Below are 12,673 nucleotides of genomic sequence, written 5' to 3'. Positions count from 1 at the left end.
ACCAACTCCTACGACATATTTGACTCACCAAATGAAGGAATTGGAAGATGCTTCATGGCCAAAGGTCCTAAGGTAACACACCCCGAGTATGTTGATTTCAATAGTGATGAAGATGAGTGGTTAGGTGATGATTTGCTTATTGACAACTCTAGTGATGAATACTATGATGAAATGTCACTTAATCATGCTAAATCCAATATTGTTGCTTCTAGTAGTTCTCTTGATTCCACTAATGACTCTCTTAGCCAAGTTACACTTGAGCAAGAAAATAGCTTATTGAAGGGAATTATAGAGAAAGGAGTGTACAAAAGCCTTGCCGGGAGCAAGCAATTCGAGGAAATTGTGCGCAAGCAAGGAATGCACCGGAAGAATCAAGGCGTTGGTTTTGAACGAAAGTTCAATTCCAATGGAGTTGAGTGGGAAGAAGATCAATACCCGAAGACAAAGTTTGTTCCTCAACAAGAGAAGTATGATACTCCTTTCAAGGGGACACAAGCTCAAGATGATCTTCCACCACAAGACTACAAGCAAAAAGGCAAGGACAAGCTTGAAGAGGAAATTGACGCATTTGAAGAAGCTCCTAAGACCTTAGTCAAGTGGATTCCCAAGACTACTTCAAGTTCCACTTCATCAAGTACGACTACAACTCCAAGGATTCCCATCAAGATGATGTGGATCCAAAAGAAGAAGAACTAGAGAGTCCTTGAGGGTGACTCCACCAACATACTTCACTCTTATCATTTTGGCAAGAACAAGTGCAATCAACTTCCACATCCTGCACTAGTTCAAGGAGTCACAAACCCTCTTGTTGGTAAGACAAGGGACAAGGTAACCTAAAAGTTTTCATGGACATCATCTTGTGCGTGCATCACTCTATGTCTATGGATATCCTTGTTTGTTCCTTGTGGGACTAACCCATGTAGGTATTGAAAGTGCAATTCACTCAAATGGATAGCTCCAAGTGATCTACATCAACATTGAGCATCCACATCTTCAACATCTACATGAAGTCATCATCGACGAAACCCAAGGTTAGTTCATCCCTCCAAGGGGGGATATCACATCTAGGGGGAGCTTTACTCTAAGACTTGAGCTAAAGCAACTCTAAAGATGTGAACACAACAATGCTTTATGTAAAAGTGGTAACCCCACTTGAGCTTAAACGATGAGTATGACCTATGATCAAGTGTTCTCACTTGACTCCTAAGTCAATATACTCATATATAGATGACCTTGTCATCGCAAATTGCTTGATAGATGCTAGAATTGGTTGTGCATGCCTTGCCACATATTTCATTTGCCATCTTATTATGTGAGCATGCTGGTTGCATATTTTACTCATTCGAGGACATCCACTTGTTGTTTTGATCGTTTGGGTTTATTTCCTTTGCCAAGTGGATGGACAAGAATGCCTAAGAACCTCCTCTATCTATCTATGCTTTTCTCGTCTCAAACTCTATTCATGCTGCATCACAAAATTTGATCAAGTCAGATTCGAACCACTCTGTGTGAGGAGCGCTCGGAGTCCCCGATTCGTCATAGACTTAAACTTCCAAAACCTCTTTATGATTCTCGGTCTGACCGATACCCCACTTTTGGTCCTACCGAGATCATTAAGTTGATATAGGTTTTCGATCTCGGTGCAACCGATTTGAACATTTTGGTCACACCGAGTTTCAGTAACTGCATGCAGTTATGAATCTCGGTGCCACCGAGTTGTTCCACTCGGTCACACCGACAGGGTCGGGCTATATATAGTCACGGGCAAAATTTGGAAATTTCTCTGAACCCCTTCGCCCGCGCGATAGCCTGCTCTGCCAACGTGGTCTCCGGATCGTCTTCTCGCCGCCAGCCGCCTCCAGTCGCTGGTCTCCGTCGCCGTCAACGGGAATTCTGCCCCGCCGTTGCCGCCGTAGCGAGTCTCCGCCGAGCTAGGGTATGGACTCGATCTTTGTGCTATTCTCCAATCCAATTCTCAGCACATTGTGATCATCATGATTCTTGCCACGATTGAAACACTCCTATCCAGTCAATACGCCCGTAGATTAGCTTTGATTCGAAAATTTTAGGGTTAGGTTTCCGCCGAAACCATCTCGGACCCACCGAGTTGAAAAACTCGGTCCCACCGATTTGGCTTATGCCATTGCACAAGTGAGACTCGGTCTGACCGAGAATTACTTATCGGTGTGATCGATTTTGGAACTCTGTGAAACCCTAGCAGTCTCGGTGCCACCGAACTGTGACTCGGTCCAACCGAGTTCACTAGTTTAGGTTCCAAAACTGCTTCGGTATCACCGAGTTTAAAAATCGGTAGATCCGAGATGATTTCAGTGGGAAACTAAAACTAAATTTTTGGATCATTCTTTTGCAAAAATCTCTGCATTTTGTGACGCTCATCTATTCTACCTCATCTATAAACTATTCACAGGGTCAGCAGTCAGAGCATGCAGCATGTCTGATCAGAGTGACAGCCAGAACTTGTCAGAGCAGCAAGTGCAGATGAGTGAGGGCACTAGTCCCTCCAGCTCTTCAGATGGTGGCAGCAGAAGTACCCCAAGCAATCTGCCAAAAGTTGCCACCAGACAGAGGAAGAAGAGAACTTCAGACTCCGAAGATGAAGATTATGTGGCAGAGGAAGAGGCCACATCAAAGAGAGTTGAGCCAGCTCAAGGCACAAAGCCAGGTCTAAAGATCAAAAGGCCAGCAGGCAGGCAGCCTATGTCAAAGGCTAGAGCCTCAACTAAGAAGCCCACTCCCAAAGAGCCAGTTGCTGAAGAAGGCAAGAAGAGGAAGGAAAGGGTCAAAAAGACCGTAGCCAGAGTGCTAGGAAAGGCTTCCATCATGGAAGAGGAAGAGGAAGAAGAGGTAGCTGCACCAGCACCTAAGGCACCCAAGCTGATGGGTGATGCCATAAGATCAGGGGCTACTGCATCTAAGCCCAAAGCTGCCTCCAAGCCAAAACCAAAGAGGAATACAAGGAGCATTTCCTGCAGCTGAGAAGAACAAGGCCCAGTGCCTGAGACTATTGCTGAAGAAGAGGATGAAGAGCAAGTTCTTAGAAAGCTCAAGCCCAAGATCCCAGACCACAATGATGCTCATCCTGTGGCTGAGGACATGAAGCTCAGGAGAGATTCAGGGATGAGGAAGTGGAGAGAAGCAGACCCGTATGCTTCAAGGAGAAGGACTGCTGTGGATTACAGATTTCACACTAAGGAACAACAGGACTTCTATGAGACAGTGCTGCTAGGTAAGAAGCCCATTGTTTGTGACATGAGATGGGTCGACTGGACTTACATGAAGGAAAATGAGGAACACTACCCTGGAGTGTATGACAGCTTTAGTGCCTGTGGAGTTGCTGACTTTGTTGGGCAGAAGCTCACAAAGTGGAACGAGGAGCTCATCATGCAATTCTACTCCACGGCACACTTTTATCCAGATGGGAGGATAACTTGGATGTCTGAGGGTACGAGGTACCAATCTACAGTTGCTGAATGGGCTCAACTGATCAATGCCCCAGAGGAGCAAGCAGATGACTTGGACATTTATGCCAAGAAAAAGATGGATCATAACTCAATGTCCAACATGTATAAGGAAATTCCAAATGAAGCTCTTGACACTTTCAAATTTGGCTCAGTGCACTATCTTCTGTCAGGGCTGCCAACAATCAATTGGATATTGAGGCACACTCTCTTGCCCAAGTCTAGAGATCACAAGATGATCAGAGGCCATGCAATCAACTTGCTTCACGTATTTGATGTGCCACAGAAGTTCAAGGTCATGAGCCTCATAGTAGAGACTATCAAGAGGACTGCAGCAGATCAGAAGAGGAGCTGTGGATATGCACCTCAAATTCAGGAGCTCATCAACTCTAAGATGGGCACGGGCATATATTTATTGGACAAGGAACACCTGCCCATCCGTCCAGATTTTGAGGACAATCAAGTTGTCATGACTGAGAATGAGCCATCGTCTGCCCAAGCACAAGCAAAGAAGGAGAAGGCAAGGAAGGAGAAAGCTGCCAAGATGCCAACTCAAGAGGAGGCATCTGAGTATTTCTTGAAGACCAAACAAGAGCAGCTTGGTTACCTGATTGCATCCACCCTGCGGATTGAGAAAGGACTAGCCACCCTAACTCAAAACCAGGCAAGCCTAGAGATAATCATGGAACAAAAGTTCTATGACTTGGATGTCAAGGTGACAGAGATTCAGACTGCAGTGGAGCAGCTCCAGGATGACATGCAGGAGAGGAGAGGCAGGACTACCACTCATGCCTTTGCCAGAGTGCCACGAGGTCCGAGGTCGTCTGCCGTGCCAGTTGCTGACACAAGAGCCACCACTTCTGCACCAGCTACAGCTTCAGTTCCACCAACTCCAGCATCTACTTCAGCATCTATAGAAGCCTTCGTCCTTGGAGTGATCCGGACTCCACCACCACCAAAAGATCAAGCCTGAGCATCGATCTAGCACTATGCATTTTCTAGGAACTTTTTGGTAACTTGTTGCCAAAGGGGGAGAAGATGTATAGATCATAGGCTTCGAGAGAGAGAGTGTTGTTTTTTTCTCTCTTGCTTTATTTGGTGGTTTTTCGAACTTGTTTGCTTTTGAGTGCTTGAGATACTATGTCATTGCTTGTGAGACATTGATGATAATGTGTTTGATCATAAGCTACACTTAATGCTTGCTTAATGCTATTATCTTATCTATCTTATGTGATCATTCACTATTCTTGGTGATGAGTGCATGTATTTCATTCTTATCATTTTAAGCGCTCCACCAAGATGTATGTGACATGGAAGAGTAACCCATGACTCTAACTCCTTGTGCATTTGCAGTCCAAAGCAAATTTTAAATATGCACAAACTTAGGGGGAGCTCTTACTTATCACATACTTCTCAAAGCGACGATATATTTCATGCTTATTATCATTTGTCGAAGCTTTGATCTATATGTTGTCATCAATTACCAAAAAGGGGGAGATTGAAAGTGCAACTATCCCTAGGTGGTTTTGGTAATTCATAACAACATATAGCTCATTGAGCTAATACTATTCCAAGATGATTATTTCAGGAAAGCTCAATGATTGGCATGGCATGGATGTGAAAGTGGAACCCTCAAAATGCTAAGGACAAAGGATTGGCTCAATCTCAAAATCTCAAGAATCTTCATTTTATATTTTAGTGATCCAAGACCACATTGAGTCTTTAGGAAAAGCCAATACTATCAAGGAGGGATGAGGTGTTGCTTAATGAGCCTCTTGCTTCATGTGCTTAGTGATATGCTCCAAAACCCTCAACTACTTTCCCATATCCACATATGACCTAAACCCTAAGCCAAACTCGGTCCTACCCATTCTTCCTATCCGGCGCCACCGAGTTTCACTTGTCATAAGCCACTGCCAAACCCTAGAAATTCGGTCCTACCGATAGGGATCTCGGTCTCACCGAGATGGGATTGCAAACTCTCTGTTTCCCTTTCGTAACTTTTCGGTCTCACCGAAAGAGCGAACGGTCCCACCGAGATTGCAATGTAAATTCAGTGTTTCCCCTTTGTAACTTTTCGGTCTCACCGAAAGAGCAAATCGGTCCCACCGAGTTTGCCTGACCAACTCTCTGGTTAGCTAATTACCAAATTCGGTCTCAATGAGTTTGTGTAATCGGTCTCACCGAGATTACGTTATGCCCAAACCCTAACCATATCAGTCCTACCGAGTTGCATGTCGGTCCCACCGAAATCTCTAACGGTCACTAGGTTTACCTTTTCGGTCCGACCGAGTTTGTTGATTCGGTCCCACCGAGATTGGAAAACTGTGTGTAACGGTTGGATTTTGTGTGGAGGCTATATATACCCCTCCACCTCCTCTTCATTCGAAGAGAGAGCAATCAGAACACATACACCATTCCAACTCATATGTTCTGAGAGAGAACCACCTACTCATGTGTTGAGACCAAGATATTCCATTCCTACCATATGAATCTTGATCTCTAGCCTCTCCAAGTTGCTTTCCACTCAAATCTTCTTTCCACAAAATCCAAATCCTGTGAGAGAGAGTTGAGTGTTGGGGAGACTATCATTTGAAGCACAAGAGCAAGGAGTTCATCATCAACACACCATTTGTTACTTCTTGGAGAGTGGTGTCTCCTAGATTGGCTAGGTGTCACTTGGGAGCCTCCGACAAGATTGTGGAGTTGAACCAAGGAGTTTGTAAGGGCAAGGAGATCGCCTACTTCGTGAAGATCTACCGCTAGTGAGGCAAGTCCTGTGTGGGCGATGGCCATGGTGGGATAGACAAGGTTGCTTCTTCGTGGACCCTTTGTGGGTGGTTGCTTCTTCGTGGACCCTTCGTGGGTGGAGCCCTGTGTGTACTCGCGCAACTGTTACCCTTTGTGGGTGGAGCCCTCCGTGGACTCTCACAACCGTTACCCTTTGTGGGTTGAAGTCTCCATCAACGTGGATGTAGGATAGCACCACCTATCCGAACCACGGGAAAAACATCTGTGTCTCCAATTGCGTTTGAATTCTCCAAACCCTTCCCTTTACATTCTTGCAAGTTGCATGCTTTACTTTCTGCTGCCAATATACTCTTTGCATGCTTGCTTGAATTGTGTGATGATTGCTTGACTTGTCCTAAAATAGCTAAAATCTGCCAAGAACTAAAATTGGGAAAAGGTTAAGTTTTTAATTGGTCAAGTAGTCTAATCACCCCCCTCTAGACATACTTTCGATCCTACACCACTACTTTCATCCAACTAGTTTACTGGCTTATCTTGGTCCTGTAGCTCGCCAAAATTCTACATTGCAGACTGGTAAATGGTGTTCAGTCGGAGGTACTTCTTGCTAAAATTAATGCTTCTACGAGTAAACTTTCGAGTACATAAGAGGCAGCACCGACAATCTAAACTTTGCTTGTAGGTTTATTCTCAAATAGTGGCTTTGTGCCGAGGGAGGTTTGAGCAACTTGGCCACTACTTTCATCCAACTACTTTACTGGCTCATCTTGGTCCTGTATCTCGCCAAAATTCTACATTGCAGACGAGAAAGGAGGCGGTTGAGAAAATGAACCACCCAAATTTTTTGTGCAGTTCAACTGAAATGGAGCATCCCTGGCGTGTAGACTGATTAAGTGCCAGATGAATATACGCGTCAACCAACTTGTCTGGAATATTTCGACTCCATGCCATACAGTTTGCTACGATATGTGCAGATAACCAAAAGGCACAAGTTGGGACCAAAGACTGGACTACGTTTTTCTGGGCTATGCACCAAGCAATATTTTTGGCGTTCACTCTCCTAATACTTGGAGTTTGACAATTGGTTGACGCCGGTTGATACTCGAATGAATATAGGCACTTCTTCTTGTCAACATTGATGCTTGTCTGAGTGAACTTTGGAGTACATAGCAGCAGCATAAGTACCTGTACATCTGATCTTTTTGTGCAGTTCTACTGAAATCACCCGATGTAATGATTTGCCTGCGAGTTCAGGCTCCAAGTTACTCCTTTATGAAATCGGCAAACAGTAGCACAATACCAAATTACCAATACATATGACAAGCACAATAATCAGGATAAAGACCAGTACCAACCTGTGTGAGGTAGCATATCAATTACTATTTCCTTTGACTGGAAGCTGAGACAAGCCAAGCGACTGACAACAAAGGAAGAATGCAGGCCGAGATTAGCGACTAACAGGAAAGGAAGAAATCTGTTGAGGCAATGAAGCACCCAAAGTTTTTGTGCAGTTCCACCAAAATCGAGCATCCCTGTTGGCACATATATTGAGAGAGTGAGATTACTGTAATAGTGGGACTAGTTGATGAAACATACACTAACAAATAGAAGCACCCTCATTATCTTAATGGGTAAAGTTAGCATTCCCTCCCTGCTCCACCACATGATTCACCTCATAGACAAACATACACACGTACATGATTCAGCATAGGGTGCTACTAAAGATTTGTTTAACTCCGACAGGAAAATTAGGCAGCAATAAATTAGTGGTACTTAAGTACTCCTAATTAATTAAGTGAGACAGCAGAAGTGGAAGGGCTCCCTGGAGGATCGTCTCACATGTAAGGTAGTCGTTGCCGGAGCCCTTGAATGTTCTCCACCGAGGCCTCTGGCTTTAGCAAGATCGCCTTGGCACTGTTTACTCTTCCTCTTCTTCTTCTTCTTCTTCTTCTTCCTCTTCATGCTCTGTTTCTCAGTCTCCTCACCAGTTGGTGAAACCAAGTACATGATTGGCCTTCTATTTCAGAATTGGTTTTGCTAGTGAGGGAGTACAAGTGTACTAGTAAAAATAGCATTATTTTCTCATGGCAGTCGCAAAATAGAGATGAAAACATGCATTAAATATCATTCTTACCTAAAGGAAGGTTATGGTGCCAATATGGATGATGAGGATTGGAACACAGATCTCCCTTTGTGCAGTTCCACCGAAATGAACCAACTATCCCATTCTGACATTCCAGTTAAACAGCACACAAGTCACTTCTTTTAAGAAGAGTTTTGTGTAGTGCACCAAAAGGTCACAACAGCAACCAGGTGAAATGGATATCCCTGTTTGCACAAAAAGCACAGAGGAAACAATCAGAGTCTCAAACAATTACAGGCAAAAACATTTGGCTAAACTTGTCATGGCTTATAACAGTGGCATGGCTTCGTTTTTACCAGGGGCATTAGATTAAGAACTGCTAAATATTTGGTATAAGGGCATGGGACAATGGGTGCACCAGCAGTCCAGCACCATGTACCTAAACAGGGGCATAAAGTGGTGATTCATAGTTTGTTGCCCTGAGAAACAAACATCCAAGAAACATATCTGGGTTGGTCCCATTTTTGTTCACTCTAGCCACCTACTCCTATGTGTGGATAGCAAATCTAGTCCTGGTCATACCACTGTGTACAACGTTACCCCTATATTTCCCTTTTCGACCAAGAGACCGGTTGGATGACCAGTCTGTACTACTTTCACCCCCTTTCCTTCCTGTTTGTACCAAGTCTGATGTACTACATACTAAATTCCCCCACCCCCACTTTATTTCTTGTTTGAACCAAGTACAAGAGGCTCTAACAATAGAAGAAAAAAATAGGTGACATTGGACTATCCGATCGAGAGGGTCTGAGAGGTAGAAAATGATGCACATGCAGCGACGTAGCAAGCTGGGGAAGTAGAGCTAAGGTGGTTTCGAAGGAAGATATACCTGAAGGTCGTCGGGATGTGGATAGGTGGGCGGCGGGAGGCCGGATCCACCCACACTAGGGCAACGACGAAGGGATCAGAGGACCTCTCGCGCCGGCGCTTGGCCAGAGATAACGGTGCGGCCGGCAGCGGGTCTCCTCCCTCGCTGTCGACGACGGCCTAAACGCTGCCCCTCCTCCCCTTCACCGGCGGAGGGGGATACGTCCAGATCTGTAACCAGCGGTGAGGATAGAAAGACGGTGTTTTTTGAAGGGAGAAAGACAGTGTTACCACCTCTATCTTGTTTAGATCTGGAGAGGATGAGAGTGTGTGAATAGGGCAACCCTAGCAAGCAAGCGCGGAGGCTCTAGCCTATATATACGTAGTGGGGTACTTTTCCTTTTTCACTCCATCAAAACAATCGTTTAAAATTTTGTACTACGTGCCAGGTCGCCATTTTTTTAGTTGTTGATTGTTTTTTGAGATAGCTACCCGCTTGTTCCAAGTGGTGTTACGGTGTGCCAGGTCGCACTTTGTATCGTTCAAGTATGGTACAAGTCCCTCCATTAAATGAACAACCACCCCCTCGTAAAAATTGTGAACAAGCCAACGGCTAAAATGATCGGAAACGTGGGTTGCCCCAACATGCATTATTATTTATATTTTCTACTCCCCCGTTCCTAAATATAAGTCTTTTTTATTAGCCACACCTAAGACAATAATTTTTTATTAGCAGTGAACCCCACATGTCATAGACACAAAAAGTGTGGCAAGATTCCCTTAGGCAAGCCAAAGTGTGTCTAACAATTTGAGCAACTCAAGTTAGGCAAGTGTGGCAAGTGTGGGAAAAATAATGTGGCAACATAAGACAAACATAGTCACAATCCAAACAACCCTAATTTTTTGTGACATGCATGAAAATTTGGTTAGTTAAATTTGTAGTCAAAATTTGGCAAGGTGCATCAAATCAACACATGCAAGTATCAAAAGGGAAGTCACGACATGCATGCATGTGTTGTACTCACTCCGTTTCCAAATATAAGTCTTTTTAGGGATTGCAACAAGTGACTACATATGAAGCAAAATATGTCTACATACATCCGTATGTAGTAGTCCATTTGAAATGTGTAAAAAGACTTATATCGAGTGCAGTGCTTTGATGTGTCGCGTCAACTCGTACAAGACCGAGAAGTTTGATTACTACAATGCCCTCTCCCTCGCGGGATGAGCTCCGGTGCCTTAACTGCACCTGCCTTTGGCTGCATGACAGGTGGGCCAACCACCTGTTGGGCCCACCTGTCATAGATGCAAAGGCAGGAGCAGTAAGTCAATGAAGCTGTGTCCCTCCCTCGCGCATGAGTGTGGTGGCTGGCAGGACTAGTAGGAGCTTTCGCTACACGCTTCTTGACGGCGGTGAACTTGCGGATGGAGTTGACCATCATGTCATCCATGCGAGAGGCGAAGCCGGCGTCGGCGAGGGCTACGACGCCGGCGGTCGCCAGCACCGTCTGGAAATGCTGCGCGGTGCAGGGCCGTAGGCCGGCGCCTTGGATGATTTGGCACAACCGACTGCTGCTCACGACCATCGCCTCCATAGGTGCTTCTGGCTCCTGGTCACTTGGTCTTGGATTGGAGTGAGCAGTGTTGCGCAGAGACTAAGGAGTAGATGGATTGGAGTGGTGGGGCGCCTTTATATGCGAATCCAAACTCTGTTGCATTCACATCATGCTGTCTCTATTCTGGTTCTCCAATTAATTCCCTCTGCATGTAGAGTAATTTGAGGATGCATCATTGACCGTTCAACATCTTGGGAACCGCTACCCTCTCCCTCCTTGGCATTCAAGCACCTATGGAGGCGAGGCGACTGCCGCTCACGTCTATCGCGTGTCGGGTGACGTTCCCATCGATGACGAGGTGCCTATGGTGACTTCATAAATTTCAAGATGATACTACTAGTATACTCAATATTGTGCACCGCGACCAAGGCCGAGAGGAAAAATGAGAGAACTACGTATTTATTTACGGTGTAGATTCACTCATTTTGCTCCATATGTACTCCGTCTCGGTGTAGTCTAGTCACTTGTTGAAATCTCTAGAAAGGAAAATACTCCTTTCTGGTTTACAGGGCTATACTAGCAAGTAGTACTACAATGGTGGGATCACATAGCAATTTTGTCTCATGCAAGAGCCTGGCTATATGCGTGCTCCAAGGTTCGCAACTGCCATGTTCGGGTTGCACTTGGCTCTTCGCCTCTTCGACAAGACGAACAATGGTGTTACTACTGCTGCTTCTACAGTATCGAATCCACTGTTGCATGTTCGAATCCACTGCTGCATGTCCGTCCACCGCGAGCGGGAGGGATAAGCAAAAGCCTGTCCTCGTCTATGAGCCACCGCGCGCATGGGCGAGGGAGAAGGCGTGTAGTAGTAGTAAAATCAAACTTCTCCTCGTTATACGAGTTGACGCGACACATCATAGCACTGGCCCCACATGGTTGCCTCTAAACTTGGCTGAAAGGCCCACAATGTACAATACTCCATTTGCTGCAACCTCTAACATTTACCCCACCACAAATTAAAATATATATTCCTGTCTTGACCAGATGAGTGTGCAAACTAGAATCACCAGGTTGACAGGTAGGGCCAAAAGATTATTTTAACCAAAAAATATAGCATGGAGCTGACCCCAACAATTTTAGGGCCTGTTTGGTTCCAATAAGTCACCTGACTTATAAGTCAGGTGACTTAAAACCAGTGACTTATAAGTCACGCCTGTTTGGTTGTCATCTGACTTATAAGTCACCTGACCACACCTTCTCACCTTGTTTTTTTATGTAAAGGTGATGGGACACACGCAAAAGGGGGTGACTTATAAGTTGGGTCTGTTTGGCAAAATAAGTCACTTTTTTCACTTTTCGACTTATAAGTTGGTGACTTATTTGGAACCAAACAGGCCCTTAAGCTTACAGGCATGGTACACGCTATCCTAGATTACTCTACACATGAAACTGCCACATGAGCGTCCGGACTGCGCTTGGCTCTTCGCCTCTTCGGGAAGTCGAACAATGGCCCTGTTTGGATACTCTAACTCAGTTAGAGGTTAGAGTTAGATTCTAACCCAGAACTAACCCTGAGCTAACTCTAACCAAAAAGGTGTTTGGATAGCAGGGTTAGATGGAGCGCGGATACGGCGAGGCGCCTTCATGGGCGGTGCAAGAGGGAGGGAGGGAGAGGACAAGAAGCTTCGAGGAAGTGAGGAGGGATCTGCCTCGGGAAGAGCGAGAGAAAAAGGTGTTTTTTAGTGGTCCTGAGAAGAACTAACCCAAATAAGCACCTCTTGGGTGGGTCAGATTTTTTGGATGAGTTAGATGCATCTAACCCAAACTAACCGTCCTGTTTGGATATTTTTGGGTTAGTTGAGTCCAAACTAACCCAAACTAACTCTAATCCGTGGATTCAACCAGGGCCAATGATGGAGTACTACTACAGTGGAGGA

The 12,673-nt window shown here is 45.2% G+C and overlaps 1 protein-coding gene across 1 annotated transcript in view; it reads right to left on the bottom strand.

Moving 5' to 3' along the window:
* Positions 1-10,763, bottom strand: part of LOC125532822 — a 29,676-nt gene extending 18,913 nt beyond the window's left edge. The window contains exon 1 of the mRNA XM_048696720.1: positions 10,575-10,763. Within this exon, the coding sequence (XP_048552677.1) occupies positions 10,575-10,763 (189 nt within the window). The remainder of the gene's footprint in view (positions 1-10,574) is intronic.
* Positions 10,764-12,673: the final 1,910 nt, after the last annotated feature.

This window comes from Triticum urartu, chromosome 1 (genome assembly GCF_003073215.2).
Source record: "Triticum urartu cultivar G1812 chromosome 1, Tu2.1, whole genome shotgun sequence".
NCBI lineage: Eukaryota > Viridiplantae > Streptophyta > Magnoliopsida > Poales > Poaceae > Triticum > Triticum urartu.
Note: the sequence above shows the minus strand (reverse complement) of the source record. Positions and strands in the feature narration are given on the sequence as shown.